Source organism: Lissotriton vulgaris, unplaced genomic scaffold, assembly GCF_964263255.1.
Source record: "Lissotriton vulgaris unplaced genomic scaffold, aLisVul1.2 SCAFFOLD_1182, whole genome shotgun sequence".
Taxonomy (NCBI): Eukaryota; Metazoa; Chordata; class Amphibia; order Caudata; family Salamandridae; genus Lissotriton; species Lissotriton vulgaris.
Window position 1 is genome coordinate 228,047 of NW_028246755.1, and position 22,837 is coordinate 250,883.

General features: G+C 43.1%; 1 protein-coding gene across 1 annotated transcript in view; it reads left to right on the forward strand.

The window, feature by feature from the left end:
- Window positions 1-14,285, forward strand: part of LOC147665752 (fetuin-B-like) — a 90,073-nt gene extending 75,788 nt beyond the window's left edge. The window contains exon 7 of the mRNA XM_086949542.1: window positions 13,584-14,285. Coding sequence (XP_086805668.1) covers window positions 13,584-14,135 — 552 coding nt within the window. The 3' untranslated portion in view covers window positions 14,136-14,285. The remainder of the gene's footprint in view (window positions 1-13,583) is intronic.
- The last annotated feature ends 8,552 nt before the right edge of the window (window positions 14,286-22,837 follow it).

Below are 22,837 nucleotides of genomic sequence, written 5' to 3' on the forward strand. Positions count from 1 at the left end.
ACTTACATATAACTTGCTGTATGGACAAGGCAAAACGTTCCTCTACAAATAAATATGCAGCAAACTTTTCTTAGTTATCATTATTTTCTATTTCACTTTTCAAATACAAGTCAACAGTCTGTGTTTCAATCTTGTAGTGAGTGAGTTGATAACATATACAATCATACTCTGGATTGTTAAGTAATCTCTTCTTCAAAGCTATCAACTATAATACCTGTGTCCTTTTCTGCAACTCCTCTTGTTTCAACTCTGCATTTTCCGTAGAGTCCTGTTCTGGCCAAAAGAAATGCAACTACACATCATCACAAACATTTTCTACCTGTGCCACAGCAACATGCAAGAGTGCTCTATTCATTTCTCCTAAACATAAAGCAGGAGTTTTAACATAGTATAGCCTCCTACCTAACGTTTGCATTGTTTAAAGCTGTACAGCTTACAATCTGAAATGATGAAAGGTGCTTTGGCACACTTCCTTTGATAAACAAGGTTGTAAGTGTCCCTCCAAATGTGTATGCTTTCTAACCTTGCAAGGATCCAATCCTTGTAAAGTATTTATTTTGTGTTTTAAACTTTGCCTTGGAAAGATACATAGAAATGTTCTTAGTATATCAATGGATTGCTGTTGAATACTACAAGTACTACCACAATTCCATTTGTACACAGGGCCTGACTACGCCTTCCCTGTACCTCTTCTGCAATAACTTGTTCTGCATTTCTAGATGCTATCACCTCTTTCGCTATAGGAGTGCCATTTTTCCTTTCATAACCTCGCCCTCTTTCATCAATAGCATGAACTAATGTGTTATCCTGGAGATACCTTTCTTCATTAAAGAAATGCCCTACAGTAGAAGCATGTATCCATTCTCCAATGAAGACTGTACAAAAGTTACTTCTACTCATTAATATTTTCTTCTGGTTTTGTCTCCTCATGTACAACACCATTTTGTCAAGAGTCTTCATTTTATTTATTATCAAAATGAAAAGCTTCTTCCTCAAAGCAAAGGTCTTATCAACTACTCCTTTACCTTGTTCTTTCTGTTTCAGAGCCTCTCTCCTTCTTTTATACTTCATAGTTACAGTAGATTTACAACCATTCTACTATGAAATGTCCTGGCTCTGATTCTGTCTCCTGGTTAAGGTGTGTCCATCTTTGTTACATTCTTTCATCATCTTTGCTGATGTCCACATATATTTTTAAGAAATTAACGTTGTCCTCTTACCAGTAACTCTTTTTTCTTTCACCACTTTTTCTGCATTTTCTTCCTTTTGTGTCTCAGTTCTGCAGAAATTCTGCAGACATACTGTAGTTACTTCTGTTGCTTTATTCTCTGAGCTTTTGTAGGCATTCTAACTGTCTTCAGGTATGTAGATATTGTTCTGTTAAACAAAATAAGTTTATTTACAGTTTTGCTTTAGCCAATGTACCAACTACATTACTACTGACTGACATATAATACAAAACCAGTTTTTATGTTATGTTGCAGTTTTAAATCTACAGTTAAACCTAGCTGTATAACTACATGCAGTTACTTCAATATATCAAACACAAAGCAAAACACAAAATGTAATTAATTAGTTACATTTTAACTTTATAGCACCCTCCCCTACAACACAGCTTCATCATATCTCAGTTCTCACTTAGACCATTTTATCCCTTAAGTAGTTAACTTTAAAATGAACATCAACCAAAGTTCTTGCAAATTTAGCCCCATAGTGTACAAGTACATACAGTGTCTCTAAACTGTAAATCCGAAAACATAACAGCTATTTGTGTGCCTGTCTACTCCTGTTATGGGTGGATTTTGTGTCTCAGTACTTTCCTACTTAGTTGCATCAGATTTAAATTTTGGAAAACGGTGCATATCAACATATGCACATTAATCTCTATCAGAGCATATAGCTCATTAATTCTTCTGAGTACATACAAAGAGTGTGTGACAAGTTGCATATATAATTCACCAGATGGTTATAAAACACTACATATTCCTCACAAAATCTTGTAAATATATGTGGTTGTGATTGAGTACATCAATACTCCATGGATGATTAAATGATTGCATAGGAAGCACCTAGATAAATCCCTTCGGATACAGGTAGTGCCTGGATGATTTCTTTGAGAATGTGAGAACTCAGTGGGTTGTTCCATATCTGCATAGTTATTGTCTGCATGTTTCCATGACTATATCACTACTATCTGAGTGTTTGGATGAGTGTATCAGTAGTGCCTGAATGATTAGATAAGTATGTGATAGTGGTTGTATGATTAAATTAGTGCAACTCTTGTGCATGGATGATTGCAGGAGTACATTGATAGTTTATAGGTTATTTATAGACTACATGGATAGTGCATACGTGATTGTTTAAGTGCATACATAGCGCCTTGCAGATTAGATCAGTGCATGAGTAGTTGTATTTCAGTGATTGGATAAGTACATGGCTACTGCCCATGTATGTTTGATTGAGTGACCCGCTAGTGACTGGGTCTTTAGATAAGTACATGAGTAGTGCCTAGATAATTGAGTAAATGCATAAGTAGTGCCTGGCTGATTAGATGAGTGCATGACTAGTGTCTGGGTGATTGCATGAGTCCATTGTTAAAACTTGAGTGAGTAGATGAAAGAAAGTGTACTGCTGGGGTGGTTGAATTAGTACAAGAGTATTGCCTCAGTAATTAAATGAGTGCATAGGTACTGGATGGGTGATATGTTCACTTCAATGGTACTCCCTGCGTAATTAGATGAGTGCATGAGTACTGCCTGAGTGTTTGGATGAGTGCATGGGTTAAGCCTCAGTGTTTGGATGATATAATAGGTTGTAAGTGGGTGTTTGGATGAGTGCATGGGTTGTAAGTAGGTGTTTGGATGAGTGCATGGGTTGTGCCTGGGTATTTGAGTGACTGCATGGGTACAGCCTTGATGATTGTATAATTGAATAGTTAGTGCCTGGGTGTTTGGATGAATGCATGGGTAAGTACATGCATAGTTCAATGACTACATAATCAGTGCCTGCATGATTGCAAGAGTGCCTAGGTAATTGAATACGTGCATGGATAGGGCGTGAGTGATTCGATGACTGCCTGAGTAGTGGCTGGTTGATTGGATGAGTGCCTGAGTAGTGCCTGGCTTACTGTGAAAGTACCTCCATTGTTGTTAGTCAAGTCAAGTCAATAAATTTATATAGCGCGCTACATACCCAGAGGGTCTCAAGGCGCTTGAAGAAGGGTGGGGAATTACTTGTCAAATATCCACGTTTTAAGTTGCTTTCTGAATGCTAGGTGGTTCTGAGTAAGGCGAAGGTGAGTGGGAAGTGAGTTCCAGGTTTTAGCTGCCAGGAAGGAGAAGGATCTACCTCCCATGGTGGTTTTGTTGATGCGAGGTACAGTGGCAAGGGCTTGGTTGGAGGATCGTAGCTGGCGGGAGGGGGTGTAGAAGGACAGTCGTGTGTTGAGGCATTCGGGTCCGATTTCGTAGAGTGCTTTGTGTGCGTGGGTTAGGAGCCGGAAAGTAATCCTTTTATTGACGGGGAGCCAGTGGAGGTTTTTCAGGTGACCAGAGATTTGTTCTTTACGCGGGATGTCTAATATGAGCCTGGCTGAAGTGTTCTGGATGCGTTGGAGTTTTTTCTGGAGTTTTGCGGTGGTACCGGCGTAGAGGGTGTTTCCGTAGTCCAGTCGGCTCGTGACCAGAGCGTGGGTGACTGTTTTTCTAGTTTCGGTGGGGATCCAGCGAAATGTTTTTTTGAGCATGCGAAGAATGTTGAAGCAAGATGAAGAAACGGCGTTGACTTGTCTGTTCATTGAGAGTGAGGAGTCCAGGATGACGCCCAGGTTCCGTGCGTGGTCCGTCGGGATGGGTGCTTTTCCTAGGGCCTCTGGCCACCAAGAGTCATCCCAAGCGGAGGGGGAGGTGCCTAGGATGAGGACTTCTGTTTTGTCTGAGTTCAGTTTCAGACAGCTGTGCTTCATCCACTCGGCTACTTCTTTCATTCCTTCATGTAGGTTGGTTTTGGCGGTGTTAGGGTCTCTGTTAAATATATACCAGATGTGACGATATCTGTGACTCATTGTTTAAGTTCTGTCAGTCTCACACTATCTGTTTTATTGTATCTATACGTTTCTACTGAGCTATGTGTCAGCGAAGTCTAGATATCTCTCTTGAGATATAATTTGATACATGGCTGTCTAGGAGCATACATAGTTCTATTACTCAGCGTGCACATGCATCAGTAAGTTTCTAAAACTGAAAACAACTATTCTCTTTTTTTTAGAGCACAGAGCCATTTCTTAAGGGCATACCTACATTTTTTCACAAATATTTCTTGTGTCTTTAACACATATATTCAGTAGTTCTTAAAGAAACATTACACACCAAGTGAAGCTAGCACAATAACTCTCAAGAGACCTTCTGCACTATTAACCCTCCTCAATTTTAAACACAGCCTGTTTAAGGAAATACACCACCCTCACCATATACATGAATTTTTCACAGCCTTAAACAACATAGATCACCATGTGAACATATTTGTGATTTCATAATATATATATTCACCTCCAGGCCATCTTTGCAAACATATATATAATTCTCCACATCTTTAAGTAAACTCAAGAGTCTCATCGTACATATAACTATCTGCAACCAGAAAAACCATAATGCACCATCTAAACCTATGCAAATCAGTCATGTAAGTTAAAAAAACACATTTACAAACACTTTCTAATACATACCTAACAGGTATTACTACTTTATAATTTTCTTATCTTTTATTTACGACTAAACTACTGCGGTTTAATAATGTGACTAAAAGTACTACAATTCCCAGAATGCAAATATCATAGATCTGTTGGTTCCGGACATGATGCTTAAACCTTTAGAATTGTCATTTTTAAAGGCATAGCTCATTGTAACTTTCAACAGTACTAACATCTTAAGCACATACTCCCTGCCACATACAGTTCATCTGATATATTTTTTTATATCACTGTGATACTCTTTTTTTATCACACTCTCATATACATCTTCATTTCTAATGTACATTTTTTAAATAATTAAAAGGTAATGTGCATACCAGTGAACTGAGTTTGTATATTATATTGTTGTTTTAGCTCTTTCTGGATACTTGTGATACTGTTAAGATTTGTAAAAACTAAGCACAAAAATAATGGTACACCACACTCACCAGGGGCTTATTCCAATTAATTTGGCAGCCCAAGTAACTCTTGAATAGGTCGGGAATGTGAAGGATCTGCGGGATAGAGAAGTGGGGCCTCGTTATGTAGAGCAAAATATCATCTACATATCTCCCAATCTTTCACGTTCTTGATTCTTCATATAAGGGGGCCCTGGTGTATCCAAGCCACCAGGGGCTCCAAGGCCGAGGCAAAGATCATCAGTGACAGGGGGCAACCATGTGATGTGCCCCTGCATAGAGCAAAGGCACGTGATAATGCACGGTTCACGCTTACTTCTGCCATATGATCATCATATAATAGGCAGACCCACAAGCAAAATTTAGGGCCAACTCCATTTTAGGTAGAACCGCGAAGACATAAGGCCACTTGACGCTATTGAAGGCCATTCTTGCTTCTAGGAAGAGACACATCGCCTCCTCCCCGAGTCTGGTTTTGCAGTCATAGACATCACTCAATTCAATTGCCGCAAGTTTATTCGAGTGCTCCGTCTCAGGATAAAGCTGGACTGAACAGTCAGTACGTTGGCCTTGGCCAGCACCTTGAGTTCCATTTTAAGTAAGGATATGGGGCGGTATGAGCTGCAGGCTTTTGGGGCTTGCCCTTCTTGGGAATCACCATGATTGGGGCCGTCCTCCGGTGTATCAGAAGGCCTGACATCCCTCACAGCCAGGAACATGTTGAGAAAGTGAGGCACAATCTTGTGAGCTACAAAATTAAACAATTCAATAGGGAGGCCATTGGTCCCACTGCCTTGCCCGAATGGTATCCTCTGAGTGCCCTTTCAAGTTCTTCTACCATCAAGTACTGTTCTAAAGCCTCTGTTTCCTCCTCAGATACCAACTCGAAGTGTTGAGATCACTAGGAGCTCCGTACAGTCTCCCCTTGTGGGATGCGGATGTGTACACGTTCTCATAATATGTTGCAAACGTTTCAGCTATGTCTCCACTCACAGTGTGTACCCCACCCAGTTTCTGCTTATGTACCTTTTATCCAACCTGGCAATAAGCTTGGTAGCCTTATCGTCCACAATATATAGCCTTCTCTGTACTGCTAAAGCGTGGCCCCTTGCTGCATTCTCTGAAATATCCTTCAAATCCCGCTGAAGTAGATGTAGGCAATGGAGCCGATCTGTCCCTCAGGCCTCCCCCTTCAGTATGTCATCCTCTAAGGACCTTTCTCCCCCTTTCTAAGGTCTGGCATTGTGCCAATCCCTCTTTTTTCTTGACCCCAATAAGAGCCTGGATGTGCCCACGTAGCACTGCCTTGTATGCTTCCCATACGGTGCAAGGCGAATCCACCGATCCATTGTTGTGTTGGAAATAATGTCCAGTGCCCTTCACTATCTGGTCTTGTATCTTCCTATCTTTTAAGTGCCACGCCACTATTCGGGCTGGCAGAGCTGTCTCTCTGGCCAGTCCTGTAAGAGGTAATTACTGGGGAGTGGTCCGATATACCTTGCGCTAAGTGTCCTGAAAATGGCCCACCCCATAACAGTGAGTGAATATGTAATCTAACTGAAAGAGACTGCCATGTCTAGCTGAGAGGTGGGTGCATTGGCACTCAGTCCAGTGTTGTGACCTCCATGAGTCCACCAACACCATAGAGTCCGAAAAGGATTTGAGGGAAGTCCCACCCCAAGTCTCTTCCTTTCCCGGCCTTCTATCATGTGTCACAGACATCACATCATTCATGTCACCAACTAGGATCAGGGAGCCTATTGGCATATCCAAAAGTGAAGCCCTAAGTGGCAAGAGCATGTCAACCTGTATCCCGGGGCGCAAACACATATCCCAGGTTACTAGTGTGTCCCTCCCACAGACCCGTTTAGAGTGTATACCTATCCCGGCCCACTCATCCCCCGCTGTTTTGCTGAGCTCGCTGTAACTACTAACAAGACAATTCTAAACCAAACCATTCCCCGAACTCCCCCCTCCCTGCTACCCTGCACTGTGTGTCTAGAACTTCCCAGCTCCCCAATATACAGAGCGCCTGCCGTCCTCAAGTATAATTTAAGCATGTCAAGGGGTTGGCCTCTTTACCCACCTGATCTCATTTGCAGACCCTCAGTGATCGAAGAAGACCACAGAGCCACCCACTAGTGCCCTGTGGGGCCATGGAAACACCCTACATGACTCGGAGGGGGCCAGTGACTGTATGTCGGTCAGCCTATTGACCGTACTCCTCAATATTAGCCAACCTAGGCCTCCTCCTCCCCCAAAGACCAAGCCCAGCCCCCATTCCCAAATGACACAGTTGTACTCCATAATGTCACGATCAATGTGCCCCTGGTCAAGAAGTTCACAGTACTTCTTTTTCCCCTTCTCAGCAGGCCTTACCAACCAAGCAGAGCATCAGGCCATGAGTCATTATGTGCCAATCAGTTAAGTCACTTCTGGATCTGTCTCTTCAGCTCGTCGACTGTCGTCTAGTCTTGGGTAGCCTCTGCCTTGATTGCTCTGATAGTGTTTTTCTCGGGGTCCCCGTGGTTGCCGCTGCTCCGGTGTTCGCCATCTCTCCAGCCAATCCAATGCCCCTGCCAGTGAGTAAAAGAAACTGGATTTCCCTTCTGCGAGGATCCTAACTTGGCCGGAAATAACATCATATACTTTAGCTCTTTTTCTCAAAACACCTTCTTAACCTCGTCAAAACGGCGTTGTTGCCTTTTCACTAGCAAAGTAAAGTACGGAACCAAGTGCACCGTGGCATTCTCGTACTTCAGGACCCCTTGTGATTGAGCTGCTTGCAGTATTGCGTCCCTGTTTCAGTGGTTGTAAATCCTGACTATGGTGGTACATGGGGGGCTCTCGGCATTGGTGGTTGTACCAGGGCCCCGTGTGCCCTCTCAACCATAAAGAATTTTGAGCAGCGCTTTGGACGAAGGTGGGTAGTTATCAAGTCCACCACAAAAAAGGTCCGCACTGAAGGCCTCAGCGCCCTCCGGCACCCCCACTATTGAGCAAGGGACCCATGTCTGGGCATACCCTGTCAACTTAGGGCAAACAAAGCAAACACAAGGAGATAATGGACGGAGCGCTGAAACTTTTCAGACACTCACCCCCTGTCACAGATCTGGGTTGAATCCATTATCATTCTTTAGCTCACTTCGCCACCTCAGTTGAGACCCAGCTAAATGCAAGTCAATCTTGACCCTGTGCCTCATGGGAACAGTCCAGCCCGAACTGCCAAGTCAGGACTTCCCTGAACCGGAAACAAGCATCCTGGGACAGGTTTCTGGGTAACACCCTTCATCAGCCGGGCTAGCTTGAATGCAGTGGTAAAGTACGCAAGGGATCCACTTCTGGGCATACCCTACCAACTTAGGGCAAACAAAGCAAAGACAAGGAGATGATGAACTGAGCGCTGAAACTTTTCAGACACTCACCCCCAGTCACAGATCTGGGTTGAATCCATTATCATTCTTTAGCTCACTTCATCACCTCAGTTCAGACCCATCTATATGCTGCTCCTTGTGTTTGCTTTGTTCAAGAAACTCCCTTTTCCTTCTCTCAGTAGGCAGAAAGGCTCTCAGGTCTCAGGCCGACCCACAGCTTCTCCATTAAGAGCCCATGTCAAAGAGGATTACTTTAGAAGCCATCCCAGAGTCATTGCATGATCATCCAACTACATTAGAGGTCATTTTCACATCATCAGACATCATCAAGCTCTTGAAGTCATCAGCAAAGTTTAGAAACTTGAGCCTGATGATTTCAGGATGACTTTAAAATGACCATTTGATTACTTCAGAAGATAAGAATCTTCCTGATGGTTGAGGATGATTTGAAAATTAGTTTAGGATTACGTCTTAGGCCAAGATGGTTCCTGATTACTTCAGGATGATTTAAAAATGACTATCGGATTACTTCAGAGGGATTAACACAATTATATTTTCTGTTCACTATTTTGGTTGCATTTGCATCAGTAATGCTGGGTCTTTTGGCTGATTACTGAACAGTGAAAACTATTTAGCTAGTACATGACATGCCTTTAACGTTCAAATAAGCAAACAATGTGCTACAGAAAAAGGCGTCAGAGGTAATTTGTGTGATATTTTTACTATTTTTAATAGATTTAGGTATATCAGGGCAAAAATAAAATGTATGAGTGCAGGCATACTTAACAGTGATAAAAGGTAGTAAATATATATTATTTAGTTGTGTGTATTACTTGAAATTCTTATTTTCCTTACATTATTAAGTAATGTTCACTTGTTGTGGACTAGTTGAAGCAGAAACTGCCTTACAACATCACCCACCAGCTGGGGAATTGTTAGACCTGGCATCTTTTGGCCTGTTTCCCCTGTCTTTTTGCTTTCTGACCTGCTGTTTTGATGGTATGCTGGGCTTCGTCTTTGCTGGTTTAGTATCTATGCACTTTTTCACTGCTATTCAATGCTAAAGTGCAAGAGCTCCTACTGAAAAATTGTGTTATGATTGGTTTTCCATGATTGGCATCTTTGATTTGCTACTAAGTCCCTAGAACAGTGCACTCTGTGTGTCCAGGGCCTGTAAATCAAGGGCTACTAGTGGGCCTTCAGCACTGGTTATGCCACCCACACCAGTAGCCTGTCAGATGTGTCTCAGACCTGCCACGTCACTGTCTGTGCACAGTTTTTACTGCTGTGTCAAATTGCCAAGTGCAGCCACTTGCTCGGCCCTAACCTTCCGTCTTACTACATGTAAGGCATGCAGCTGCCTCTTCTAGCGGAGATAAACAAAGGGTACCTACATATGGAAGGTCTGCATCTCCCTCTCAAGAGTGCATGAATATTGAGGTACCGCTCTCACTGAAAGTTCTAATTAGGACAACATTAGCTAAGCCAACAGGTTTGATTTTGTATGGTGCTCACTGCTCACCCCCGATACACAGAACATTCACGTGTAAATTGACACACTCATTAATAGATGTGCAATACCGTCAGCATGTGATATGTAACAGAAGGGACCCCCTGATATTGCTAGATAGTTCCTAGGTCAGGGCACAAATATTATAAAAATAACGTATCCTAGGCAACAAGTAAGTCCTGAAAAGATAACAGATACTATAAACCATCAATTATTGTAGCCAGAAAATAGATCACCTAATGTAGTGCACATCAAATTATCAACAGAAAGAAAGAAGTATTATTCATGATTAATTTATTAAAAGTACAAAAAATGCTTAATCAAATCACGGACATAGTTAAAAAATCATTTAAAAAAAACAAACAAGTGGAGTAATTGATTTGTCTCTGAGACAAATCAATTACTCCACTTGTTTTTTTTTTTAATCTGTTTATTAAAGTATATGTATGAATTGAAATTGTCATATGTAATATTGTCATTTGTAAAATCCACGATAAACTAATTGCATGATTTTGTAACTATGTCAGTGATTTGATTAAGCATTTTTTGTACTTTCAATACCGTCAGCATGACAGTTACCCACACCCATGCAAATAAAACCGGACACTATACAAATACCGATGCATATACCACTAATCCGATTTACACCAGCCACAAAGGTACTGCCACCGCTGCCTACAAACCAATAGATACAAAGGTATTGATAGATATAGAGACTCACACATGCAAACAAGACACATATCTACCCACATAAAATCACACCCACCACAAAGACTGGCAGCGTACAGGTATTCACACATTTCCAGACGGATTGAATGGACAATTGTATAGACGTATGAATATTGAATTGGTGCTGGGAAGATTCAGGCAGCATGCTCACTCAGTATTGGAAAAGAACGTGGATTACTGTTGAGGCCCATGGAATCATTTGGACTCTAATTACAAAAATCATTTCTGGGAGATGGCAGACCTCACTTTCCATGCCCATCCAAACATTGTATTTTTTGCAGTAAGGCCTGGTCTATAACAAGCCAATGCACTGTCATGCTCATTCCATCGTTGGCCTCTCTGGTATCGGCATACGTGCCCAACTTTGTCATTGTGTAATTCCTTCGTTTTTTCTTTTGGCAAATCTCTCCATGTGCACTGCACAACATGGATCCAGAATTTCTTTTTTCAAAGAGTTGTTATACAGTAGCGTTAGTCAAATTCGGTCAAAGGAAGTAAAGACTGCAGTTACTAGAATGGACAGAACTGTTAAATGAAAACCCAGTTTGTCAACATTATATTTAACGTATAGAGTGATATATGGCATCCCGAGTTGTGCACTGCAGTTTGCTCACATTACTGTAGCAAGTTTAATGTATGCTTCAATCAAAATTTTGGTGTTTACAATTCAAACTCATTCTGTTTTCCTTCTTCAATAATTGTTTCCTGTTGATTTGTCATGCTGTTACTCATTGCTACATACAATTCGAGTAATTTTCGTCTTCTTAACTTTGAAACCTTTTGTTTACCCTTCATGAGAGAAAGGAAGGTCTTAGTATGCAAACACATTTGTTAATGGGCATTTATGAGCTACTCTTCAATGAACGTTCTAAAGCAGATTTATTTAAACATTACACGAATTATAGAGAAACTGCGCCTTGTCACGGCTAGTAAGCACTAAACAAATGCAATTAAAATGCAGTAGTACAGTGTGACGGCCAAAGCCTAACTCCTTAATATTCGGACTGCAGGTTGAAATGTCATTTCATTTCATTTAAGAAATCGTGCTCTCTTAGGGCTAGATGTAGGTAATTGCAAATTACCGATTCTAAAATACTGAATTTTACCGATTCTGTAAAATTACCGATTCGGTAAATTTACCGATTTGGTAAAATTACCAAATCTGTATTTTTTTAATGCCCTACATCTTAGTATCCAAATACCGGTCGGTAACGGCCGAAAATCGGTATTTTCGGCCGTTACCGACCGGTATTTGGATACCTACATCTGGCCCTTAGTTTTAGAGGCAGCACCCCGTGCAGTTCGCGTTCTCCGTGATGTGTGTCACTGTGAAGACTGCCTGTTGCAGTGTATGTCTTCATGTAATAACCACACATGCAAATGCAGCCTGGGAAGTTTCTCCTCAAACCTCAGGGGCTGAAGATGATGAAACCACATTCAGGGGTGAGTTGTCTCCGCTGCTCAGATTCTAGGGCGGGGTCTGGAAAGTCTCAAAAGTCCCCTCACTCCCCTCCCATCTGTACCACGTTGCATAGGTGCAGATTTCAGGTGTGGTCCCTTTTCCTCTGGGAGACTGGCTATCAGTAATACCAACCCTGTATCACAGCAGCTCTTTGAATACTCTATGCAGTACCTCTGTCCTTGGTTAGTGACGTGTCTTGGAACTGGAGCCAAGTGTGAAGGTTTGGGTCCCCTCCTTTTAGACATACTTTTCAGACAGGGGATGTGGGCCCACTGTCTACTGTTCAGGAACTGGCTAGGGATCGTCCCTTGTTGATAACTTCTGCAATGCAAACAATACTTTGTGTAAGGTACACAAATAGAGATGGATGCCAGTGCACAGTCTGGACTTTACATGAGTGGGTTAATGAGTATAAATCTAATCCTTGCTGCATTAAGAGCAACCTTTGTAACTTCTTAGTGGGTGCTGGATACTGAGTTCATTATGTGAGCATGGACATAAAAAAACCATATGGTAACCAAATAAAAAAGCAGATTTCAAATGTCATTTTCTGAATGTTACCATATGCCCTTATTCATTGATTACTCCAGTCATAAGACGGGTATTTCTTCAACAGGTCACATGTGATCTGCTTTAAATGTATCTGTTCATATTTTGGTTACATTTTTAAGAGACTCAAAATATTGTTTTTAATTTCAGCATGAGGGAAAAACTAGGGACGCGTCTAAACCACAGGTCAGAAACACAGAAAATGAGCATTTAGCAGTTAAAACTAATGTGTTTAAAAACAAAATGCATATGGAAATACAATTAGGCTACTTGGTGGTTAATGCACTACTTAAAAAAAAATTGAAGCGAGGAAGGAAAACTTGTCTCTATGAAAAAGTTAACGGTGGGTGGGTCACCATTTCCTTTTATGGCTATAGTCCATTCAATGGTTGGATGGGTTCTATTTTTTTTGTGAATTACATTTTGACCAAACAACATGTTTGATCAAGTGTTATGACATTTGTTTTTTTATACCAAATAATAATCATAGAAATAATTTCTATTGAGAAGCAGGAAAAACAAATAGGAAAAAGTTTTCACCTCGCAAACAAAATGACGTCTATACCATAAAACCCACGTTTAAATTTAAAACAAGGTTTCACCTTTCAAAATACAAAACAGGCATTCTTGTCAATTGGATTAAGTGATTGTATTTTTTATTTAGTTTGTGCATTGCCCATAAGCCTGGATGTTAGAATGTATAGAAGTGTGCAGCAAAGTAAAAAGTAATACTGAGAATCATATTAAAATTGGCAAGAATGTCATCGCTATATAGAAGACTCTCTAATTTTTCAATATTTTGTGTTTCTTGCAGTTACAGAAACTCGGTCTTCCACGTTTCAGACACCATGAGCATCACGGTAAAGATCATGGAAAGGTTCAGATATTTTATAAACACCGATATGATCCGAGCGGAAAAATTATCAATCTTCCAAAAGGCATCAAAGACTACCATAAGGAAAAGCATGAGGAGAACCATGGACACGGATCTATCTCTGGTGAACCTCAGAATCACCCTGCCAAAAAACCTGATGAAGGCTCATCGCCAGAACACAAGGGGCGAAACCTGATCCCTTCACCTCCCAGAGGACCTATTGGTTCAGTGGAGTACTATCTTATGATCAATGAGACAGATGTTTTTCCCTCCCCAAGCAATCCTGTCCCCTCACATCCCATAGTTCCCCCTGGATCTTCTCCAGGTCACGAGGCTGTTGAGCCAAAACACCCTATTGTCCCTGGTGGTATTGGTCCATTTCAGGATCCAGAACCACAGCCATTTCCCCTTCACCCTTCAGATTCAGCAGGCTGCCCCTCAGATCCTGAGCACAAATTTCCCCTCATTTCATCCTTATTCCCAAAACCTTAAATGAATGTTGATGTAACAAATGAAATTAAAATATCATGTTTATTCTCTGTTAATGAATACTCTTTCCCAGTAGCATAACGTGATTACGGGGCCTTGCTATTTTTGTCAGTACTGGATGGTCAAACGCAATAAATGAAAAATAACATCTTTTATTGGTTCCATTTCTTGTTATAATTATTTTCCACTGTCATTTCCTTTCAGTTATGCATTTAGTTATTTGTGACTCCTGCTGGCACTTCTCTCTATGTATATGCGCGATAGAGCAGATATGCTAGGATTGGGATTCAGCCATTAGCATTATTAAATGTGAAACCAATGTAATGCCTCCACAAAAGGAACTCGTTTTCGGTGCACAGATCACAGGCACTATTCTCACCAAAGTCCAATGTTTTATCTTAATTAATTTCATAAAGGCAAATTGCAGAGTTGCTCTTCTGGGATTTGAACATGTCACCTTCAGTCAACCCAGCTAACATACTGGCTAAGAAAGACCAAAATATCTATTTTTAAAGGTAAAATTAACACAAGCGCTAATTAACTAATGAGGAGGTGCAATGCACAAGATCGGGACTGTCTGAGGATTTGAAAGACCTACTGAGCATTTGTACGACTTAGACAAAGGCTTATTAAAATTAAGTTGATCAAGACAGGATTCCATGAAAAAAATCATGGTTTTATTTTAAAAAAATATAGTCATTACAGAAAGCAAAAGTTAATTAGTTAGTTAATCATGAATGAGCTCAAACAAAATAGTCAAAGTCACATTCTGCAAGAGGACTAACATAAGGTCAGACTCTGAAGAAATCCAACACCAGAACTAAATATAATGCAAATAGACAGACTGATGGAGAGTCCCCTCTCTAATGTATGCCAGAAAGATCTAAAAAATACAGAGTTTTTTTATAAAGCTTCAGATTACTGAAACCATGCACGTCATTATTTCTGATAACATGACAGGGTTGGACTTGCAATGTTCGATAAATATTCTAATACTTAAGATACTTCCAGAGAAACCTACGTGCCACTACATTTCATTGGTTAGCCTATGTAGAACTAATTTAGGAAATGAATTGGCATGTTTATATAACAAAGCAACAGTAGTATGTACAGCTTATGAATGACATGCACAGAGCCTCTGCTGGAAATCTTGAAAAGCTACAGAATAAAAGAAGTTCCTCAACACTGCTTACTTGACAGAACACAACACATTACATGGCAGACACCACTGTTGAGTGTTAGTTTTCTAGGATTTTATTGCATAAGCATACAGAGAGAGAGAGAGAGAGAGAGAGAGAGAGAGAGACAGGCTATGCTCAGATGAGAAAACACACTATTATACTGCAAATGTGAACAGCTGTCAATGCAAACTAACTAAGGACCAGTCAGGCCAACAACACCACATCAAACGAATGCATTATTTCTAAATAGTAAAAAACGCTTCTCCAAATTCAAGATATATTTTTTTTATTTTATTCATAAGGATGAGTATCACTCTCGCTGCTCCTGCATACTTGCATTTCTCTAGACCTGAAGTACCTTTCCAATGACACCTTGGAGCATTGAAAATGTACTAGTGATCCTCATAGAAATGGGGTTTCTGGTTGGCTAGGGTATGCACCCAAGCCAGGTAAAACCCACCACTCTAGTCAGTTTAAGGGAGTTACACACACAAGATAACCCCTGCTCACCCTCTTGGTAGCTTGGAAGAGCAGTCAGACTTACCCCAGAGGCAATGTGTAAAGTGCTTGCGCAACACATACTCACCAATACATCAATCAAGGAATTTGTAAAGCGCGCTACTCACCCGTTAGGGTCTCAAGGCGCTGGGGGGGGGGGGGGGGGGTCGCTACTGCTCGAACAGCCAGGTCTTGAGTTGTTTCCTGAAGGCGAGATGGTCCTGGGTCAGCCGGAGGTGGGTGGGGAGGGAGTTCCATGTCTTAGCTGCCAGATAGGAGAAGGATCTTCCTCCGGTGGTAGCTTTGCGAATGCGTGGGATGGTGGCGAGGGCGAGGCTGGCAGAGCGGAGCTGGCGGGTTGGTGTGTAGAATGCGAGGCGGTTGTTGAGGTACGTGGGGCCCGCGTCGTGGAGATCCTTGTGTGCGTGGGTGAGGAGTCGGAATGTGATTCTCTTGCTGATGGGGAGCCAGTACAGATCTTTCAGATGGGCAGAGATGTGGCTGTGGCGGGGGATGTCCAGGATGAGTCTTGCCGCGGGGTTCGGTATGCACTGAAGTCTTTTCTGGAGCTTGGCTGTGGTTCCGGCGTAGAGGGTTGAAGGACTGGGTTCTTTTGGACCCAGCGGTGCCAGGGCACAACACCTGAAACCTTCGTGGGTAACCTGCTCCGGCGTACAAGTCACAGAGACACGGGACACTTCCTTCGGCGTCAAAGAGTCAAGGTTTATTTACTGCAGGGAACACAGAAGTCACGACAAGCACACCACGTGCAACTTGGGGAGACTGCTTCAAATTGGTTTTGTGGATCGCTCCTTTTATACAGTTTTTACCCATAGGCTAACATTGAACACAAAGGTTTACAACTCAGTTCCCACATCGAGCTCCCAGAGGGGTCGCTTTGAAACATACAAGGTCCGGAACATAAGTGCGGAAACATTTGGCGGTTCCCAACTGTAAAAACCCATCTTCCCACCATTAGCAAATTCCAATCAGCAGTAAAGTGGATTGAAACAGGAACGAAGACAGGTGCAGAGGAAGACGGAGACAGTGGGGAGATCGGAAAGGGTGTAAAAGGGGAGGTGCCGGGAAGCACGAGATACAGGCATCAAAGGGACGTGCCTAATGAAATGCACGGCTGAGACAATAAGTCCGTGTGGCAAGATGAGCCTCAAGCGGCGCCACCTGCCTTACAGTAGCAACCCCCTCGTCATAAAGACACTTTCAAAGGACATGTGTCTTCCGCAAATATCTCGGGAGTCCCAGGGTCGCGAAGCGGACAGCGTCCGTTCGCTGACTACTTGAGGGCAAGAGACAAAATGGATGCCGTATCTAAGATGGAACCCGTGGGTACAGATGAAAAGCCCACGTAACAAACGAACGGTTTAAGTTAGCACAGCGAAACTGCGCACACTTACTAAACTCGTCATTTGCGGTTCATAGATACTAGACTCGACCATATTCGTGCGAGTCGAAAACACCACTTACAATCGTCACGGAACCTCAGACGCTCCTTTTGCCCTCATGTAGGCAAGCACTAGTCGGAATCATATTCGATATTCATCAGACCATCAAGATGTCGTTGCAGCATAGATCTGTCCGACCGAGTCCCCTTGGTAACAGGTGGTTGTCTCATACACGTTGTAGCACAGAGGCCACATAAGGCAGGACCGCACTGCACACAAAGGCAACACGTGAACAGGAACACTACCACAACCCCGATGATCATCAGAATCTTCCAACCCCAAGTCGACATCAGGCCCCAAAACCAACCGAGTAGCGTCCAATCCCCTACATCCACGTGTATGGATTCGGAGATCTTATGCAACTTCGAGATGGCTTGATAGACAGTAGGAGCATTATCAGGTATGAAAATGCAACAGCTCGAATGGATCACTTTACATACCCCACCGCGATCTGCCAAGACGACATCTAAAACCATACGGTTTTGTAACGTCATAAGTCTCTCCGCCTGAAGTTCTGTGGTGATATTACCAAGGGCACTGGCAGTAACATTAGCTGTCGATTCCACCACTCGAGTCAAATGTCTCAGGTTCCTACTATTAACCATAGGTCCCCAAAACGGGAGGAAACCCTTGAAAAAGTCTCCTGCCTCTTGACCGGCAGTATCCTCTTCGCTAATTACGCCTCGTACAACTCTAGTCTTATGGTAATCGGCATCTACAGTAAACGTCGGAGGCAACAGATTTGCAACAAAACATGAGCCCATAAAGTCTGAGGGCAACCATGTATATGCACGATCATGACAGATGAAGTACGTACCCTTGGCAGCCAGAAACACAGGGATCGGGGACATTGGCAGAACGTAACTTTCAGTGCAAGCACTTACTCCAAGTGAGGCTTGCGAACCACGACCCACGATACAAAGATTACCAGTGTGGGGCACGACCCATATCGGAGGCGAGCTTTTAAGCTGCTTTTCATTAGTGAACGTACTATATTCCCCTCTATCCGGTGCCCTATAGGCTTGTACCTCTGCCTTAGGGATGAGAAAAGCATCATAGATCTCATCTTCCAAATCCTGTATTGCCATCGATACCACCCACTGCCACGAGGTAGGACCCGGTTTGGGGGAACGTTCTGAAGAGGGGTGGAAACCTAGTGCGCTTCGAAGCATTATTTGGTATGCTCGAGCTGACCCTTGGGAACTATACGGTAACACCAGATATGGAATTCCCTTACCCGTAGTATGTGGCATCAACCCACACACCCAACAATTAGTAGTGTTAACCACTAACTGATGCTGATGGAGGAGCTGGATAAAGGAATTGTTGCGGAATTCTACACGTCTAGCCTGTTCGTGTTCCGGTAGAATATGAAAGGAATGGGGAGAAGCAGTAGTAGCAGTAGAAGTAACGTTAGAGTAAGGAGTAGGAGTAGGGGTAGGAAGTAAAAAGTAAGACATAGCATAATACACCCCACCCACCAAGAATGCAGAAGCAGTTAAAAACAGTACAAACAATTGGAATACAAAACATTTAGTACGACTAAGTTTCTGCAGTTTGACTCTATACGCCTGAGCTCCTTCCAAATCGTTCAGCTTCGAAAATGCCATTTCCCTACGACCGTCCGCAACGTTTCTTGACGCACTTCGTTCTGTGCAGCAATAGTCAATCCCCAGGAGTTCCTAGGAACCGACGGCCTTTAACCTAGCGTCAAGACCTACTGTCCAGAAGGAAGTACGCGCGCGGCCCTACGGCCCTCAATACACAATATGTATTTTATTTAGCACAAAAAATCAGCTGTGGAAGGAAAAAGATACAAAAATCTCAATATATGTACAAACAATTTTCAATCATACGGAATGTTCAGAGTTGATCAGGGGAAACGAGGATATTGCAGTTATCAGTTTCAGCAAAGCAAGAAAACAATTTTATTTGTCCTTAGTATGAGAACGCAAAGAATATCGATGTTTCCCGGGACGTGTCTGCTCGTCAAATAAAGGATCCGTTGAAGAGACAGCGTCCTGCTGATCAGTCTGTTGATTTGGTCTTGAGTTTTTTGCTGACAATGTTCCAACAGTGGCTTTCTGCTGCGCTGAGTGTTCACCAACAAGCTGTGCGTCGCTAAAAGGTACAAACGCCGGCAATGTCTCTGCTTCTGTTGACGCAATGCCTTTCCTCACCCACGGGTCTGCCGGCAAAGGAATAGGGACTCGCTTACAATGGGTAGCATGTACCCAGTTCTTCCGTCCCTCAAGACGAACGGCAGTCCTCGTGGCCAAGAGCACCTGGTGAGGTCCAACAAAGCGGGGGTCCAGATTCTTCTTGCGCGAAAAATTACGGGTGACAACCCAATCACCGGGCTGGAGCTGGTGGCCTGGACCCTCCGTCTGCGTCGGCAAGGCGTCGTAAACCTGTTGATGAATTAACCTCAGTTTAGCAGTCAAGTCATGTAAGTAGTCAATCAACATCGGATACTCAAGATCAACGAATATACCTGGCCTAGGAACCCCCCACACATTCGCAGGACGGCCGAACACTATTTCATAGGGACTAAGCCCTATTCGGGAGTGTACAGTCGCCCTAGTTGACAGTAATGCTAGAGGCAAAGCGTCAGGCCACGAAAGTCCAGTCGTAGCCTGAATCTTCGCTAATTTTAGCTTAAGGGTACCATTGTAACCTTCAACTAATCCAGCTGACTGGGGATGATTGGCGCTATGGAATTTTTGATTAATTCCAAGGCCCTTACACACACTCTTCATCACACTTCCAACAAACTCACTTCCGTTATCTGACCACACGACTCTAGGCATTCCGTACCGAGGAAAGTATTCCTTCAGTAGGATTTTCGCAGTAGACAAAGCAGTATTATCTTTGAGGGGATAGGCCTCAATCCATCGGGAGAATGCGCAAACCACAACCAAAACATATTTCAGGTTATTGCATCGCTCCATATGGATGAAGTCCAATTGAATCACCTCAAAGGGATACGAAGGAGGAGCAAAACTGCCAGGGGGAGTTGGGGTTCCTTTGCCAGGGTTGTACATTATACACACCATACAATTCTTCACCAGACGTTCAGCACACCTCGTAATACCATCATTCTTCCACACATCAGCCAACAACTTGCAAATGCCTTTCGCGCTAATATGTGCTAACCCGTGCGCCATTGTCACAACGGCTAGTACATACGCATCCGGCAACATCCATCTTTTCTGATCCGACAAATCAATCCAGCAACCATTCGCATCCAACCTTCCCGTACTTTCTTTCCATTTCGTCTTTTCAGTGTCGGTGGCCTCATTCTGAATTGCTTTCACGCTCTCTATAGTATTCTCACACATACTTGATTCTGTAGGCCACCTAACCGAACTCGTCACATACATTCGAGTGCTAAGGTTCCGGGCAGTCTCCTTAGCAATTTCATCTGCAAACGCGTTACCACGACCAACATCATCCGTCACCTTGCGATGCGCACTACACTTAACAATTGCAACTTGAGCAGGCAAAGTCAATGCATCCAAAAGATCGTTCACGAGCTGGCCATGCTGTATTTTCGTGCCATGCGACGTGAAGAAACCACGCTCTCGCCACAACCGTCCAAAGCTATGCGCTACACCGAAAGCATACTGGCTATCGGTGTACACATTCACACGTTTATCTTTTGCTAATACACATGCTCTAGTAAGAGCAATCAGCTCTGCAGCTTGGGCAGAATTCTGATTCAATCTCGCAGTCTCAACAACAGTATTCAACGTCACAACAGCATAAGCAGTAGTCACATCACCATTCGGCAATTTAAAACATGACCCATCCACATACAGGGTGCCGTCAGGGTCTTCCAATGGGGTGTTTTTAAGGTCCACTCGACCTTTTGTTTCCTCCTCTGTACGCAAGTAGCAGTCATGTTCTGCTACTTCATCTGACTCTGCACTAATTGGTAACAAAGTTGCCGGATTTAGGACATTACAACGTTTTATCTGAATGTGGCTTGCCAAGAGCGTCAATTCGTACCCAGACAACCTTGCACTCGTCAAGTGCTGAGTTTTCGTTCGGTTCAAAAGAGTATCGACTGCATGCGGAACCATCACCGTAAGCATATTATCCATGACCAATCCTGCTGATTGTCGGATGGAGACCGCAGCTGCCGCAGTTGCTCTCAAACAACTCGGCAATGCTCTAGCTACTGGGTCTAAGGTCGAGGAAAAATATGCACATGGACGTTGCTTACCACCAAAAGGTTGCGTTAAGACACTCAACGCACAACCTTCCCTCTCGTGAACATATAACGTGAACGGCTTGCTGTAATCAGGGGTGCCTAACACAGGAGCCGAACATAATGAATCACGTAATTCAGAAAAACTTTTCTGACATTCTTCCGTCCATGGTAAAGGAGTTGGAACATCCCTGCACGTAAGAGCCACCAATGGTTTCGCTAGCAATGAAAAATTTGGAATCCACTGCCTGCAGTACGACGTGATACCTAGAAAGGCACGCACATCTCTTTGGGTTTGTGGCACAGCCATTCGCGCAATTGCTGCAATTCTCTCTGGGGTCAATCTCCTTCCCTCCTTTGACAATAAGTGACCCAGATAGGTTACTTCTTGACAACAATATTGGAGTTTAGAAGGTGACACCTTGTGATTTAACTCACAGAGATGTTGCAGCAACGATACCGTAGCAAGTTTGCAAATGTCCTGAGTATCAGCAGCCACCAATAAGTCGTCGACATATTGGATTAAAGCCGCACCAACCGGCAACCTAAACGCATCCAGTTGACCCTTCAAAGCTTGACTGTAAATCGATGGACTTTCACAGTAGCCCTGAGGAGCGCGTTTGAACCGGAAGCTACGTCCTCCAAGAGAGAAACCGAAAAGGTCTCTGCTCTCTTCGGCAATCGGGATGCTGAAAAACGCATTTTTCAAATCAATCACCGAAAACCATGAAGCAGTAGCTGGAATCAGAGTCAGTAGCGCCGTGATGTCAGGCACAACAGGGAATTGAGGAACCACAATTTTATTTACCTCCCGTAAATCGATAACAAAACGATAAACAGGCGGTTTGGTAGGATCAGTACGTTTAAGAATGGGCAGTACAGGGCTGTTGCACACGTTTCCCCGAGTCTCCTCAATAACATCTTTCTCGATCAAATCATAGATGATCGCTAACAAAGCTCGTTCACCATCAAGGGAGATACGGTACTGGGGAATACGTGGCAATCGCACATTCGATTTCAACTGAACAACATAAGGGGAGATATCAAGTAGGCCCACATCGTTCGGACCCGTCGCCCACAAAGACGCAGGAAGAGAATCCAATTCCGGTGGAAGCTTATCGAGGGACAAATACATGGGAGAGACTACTCTCTCTCCTAACGTAAGCTTTACACCCGCAGGAGAACAATACAAAGTTGCATACAAACGTTTAAGCAAATCCAGACCCAAAAGATTTTCACCACAACCAGTGGTTAAAATCAACGGAGCTTCGAGCTCACGAGGCCCAATTTTAAGGGGCAAAGGGCGCGAAACTGGATTGCTAACAGGGGCGCCAGAGAATCCAACGGATA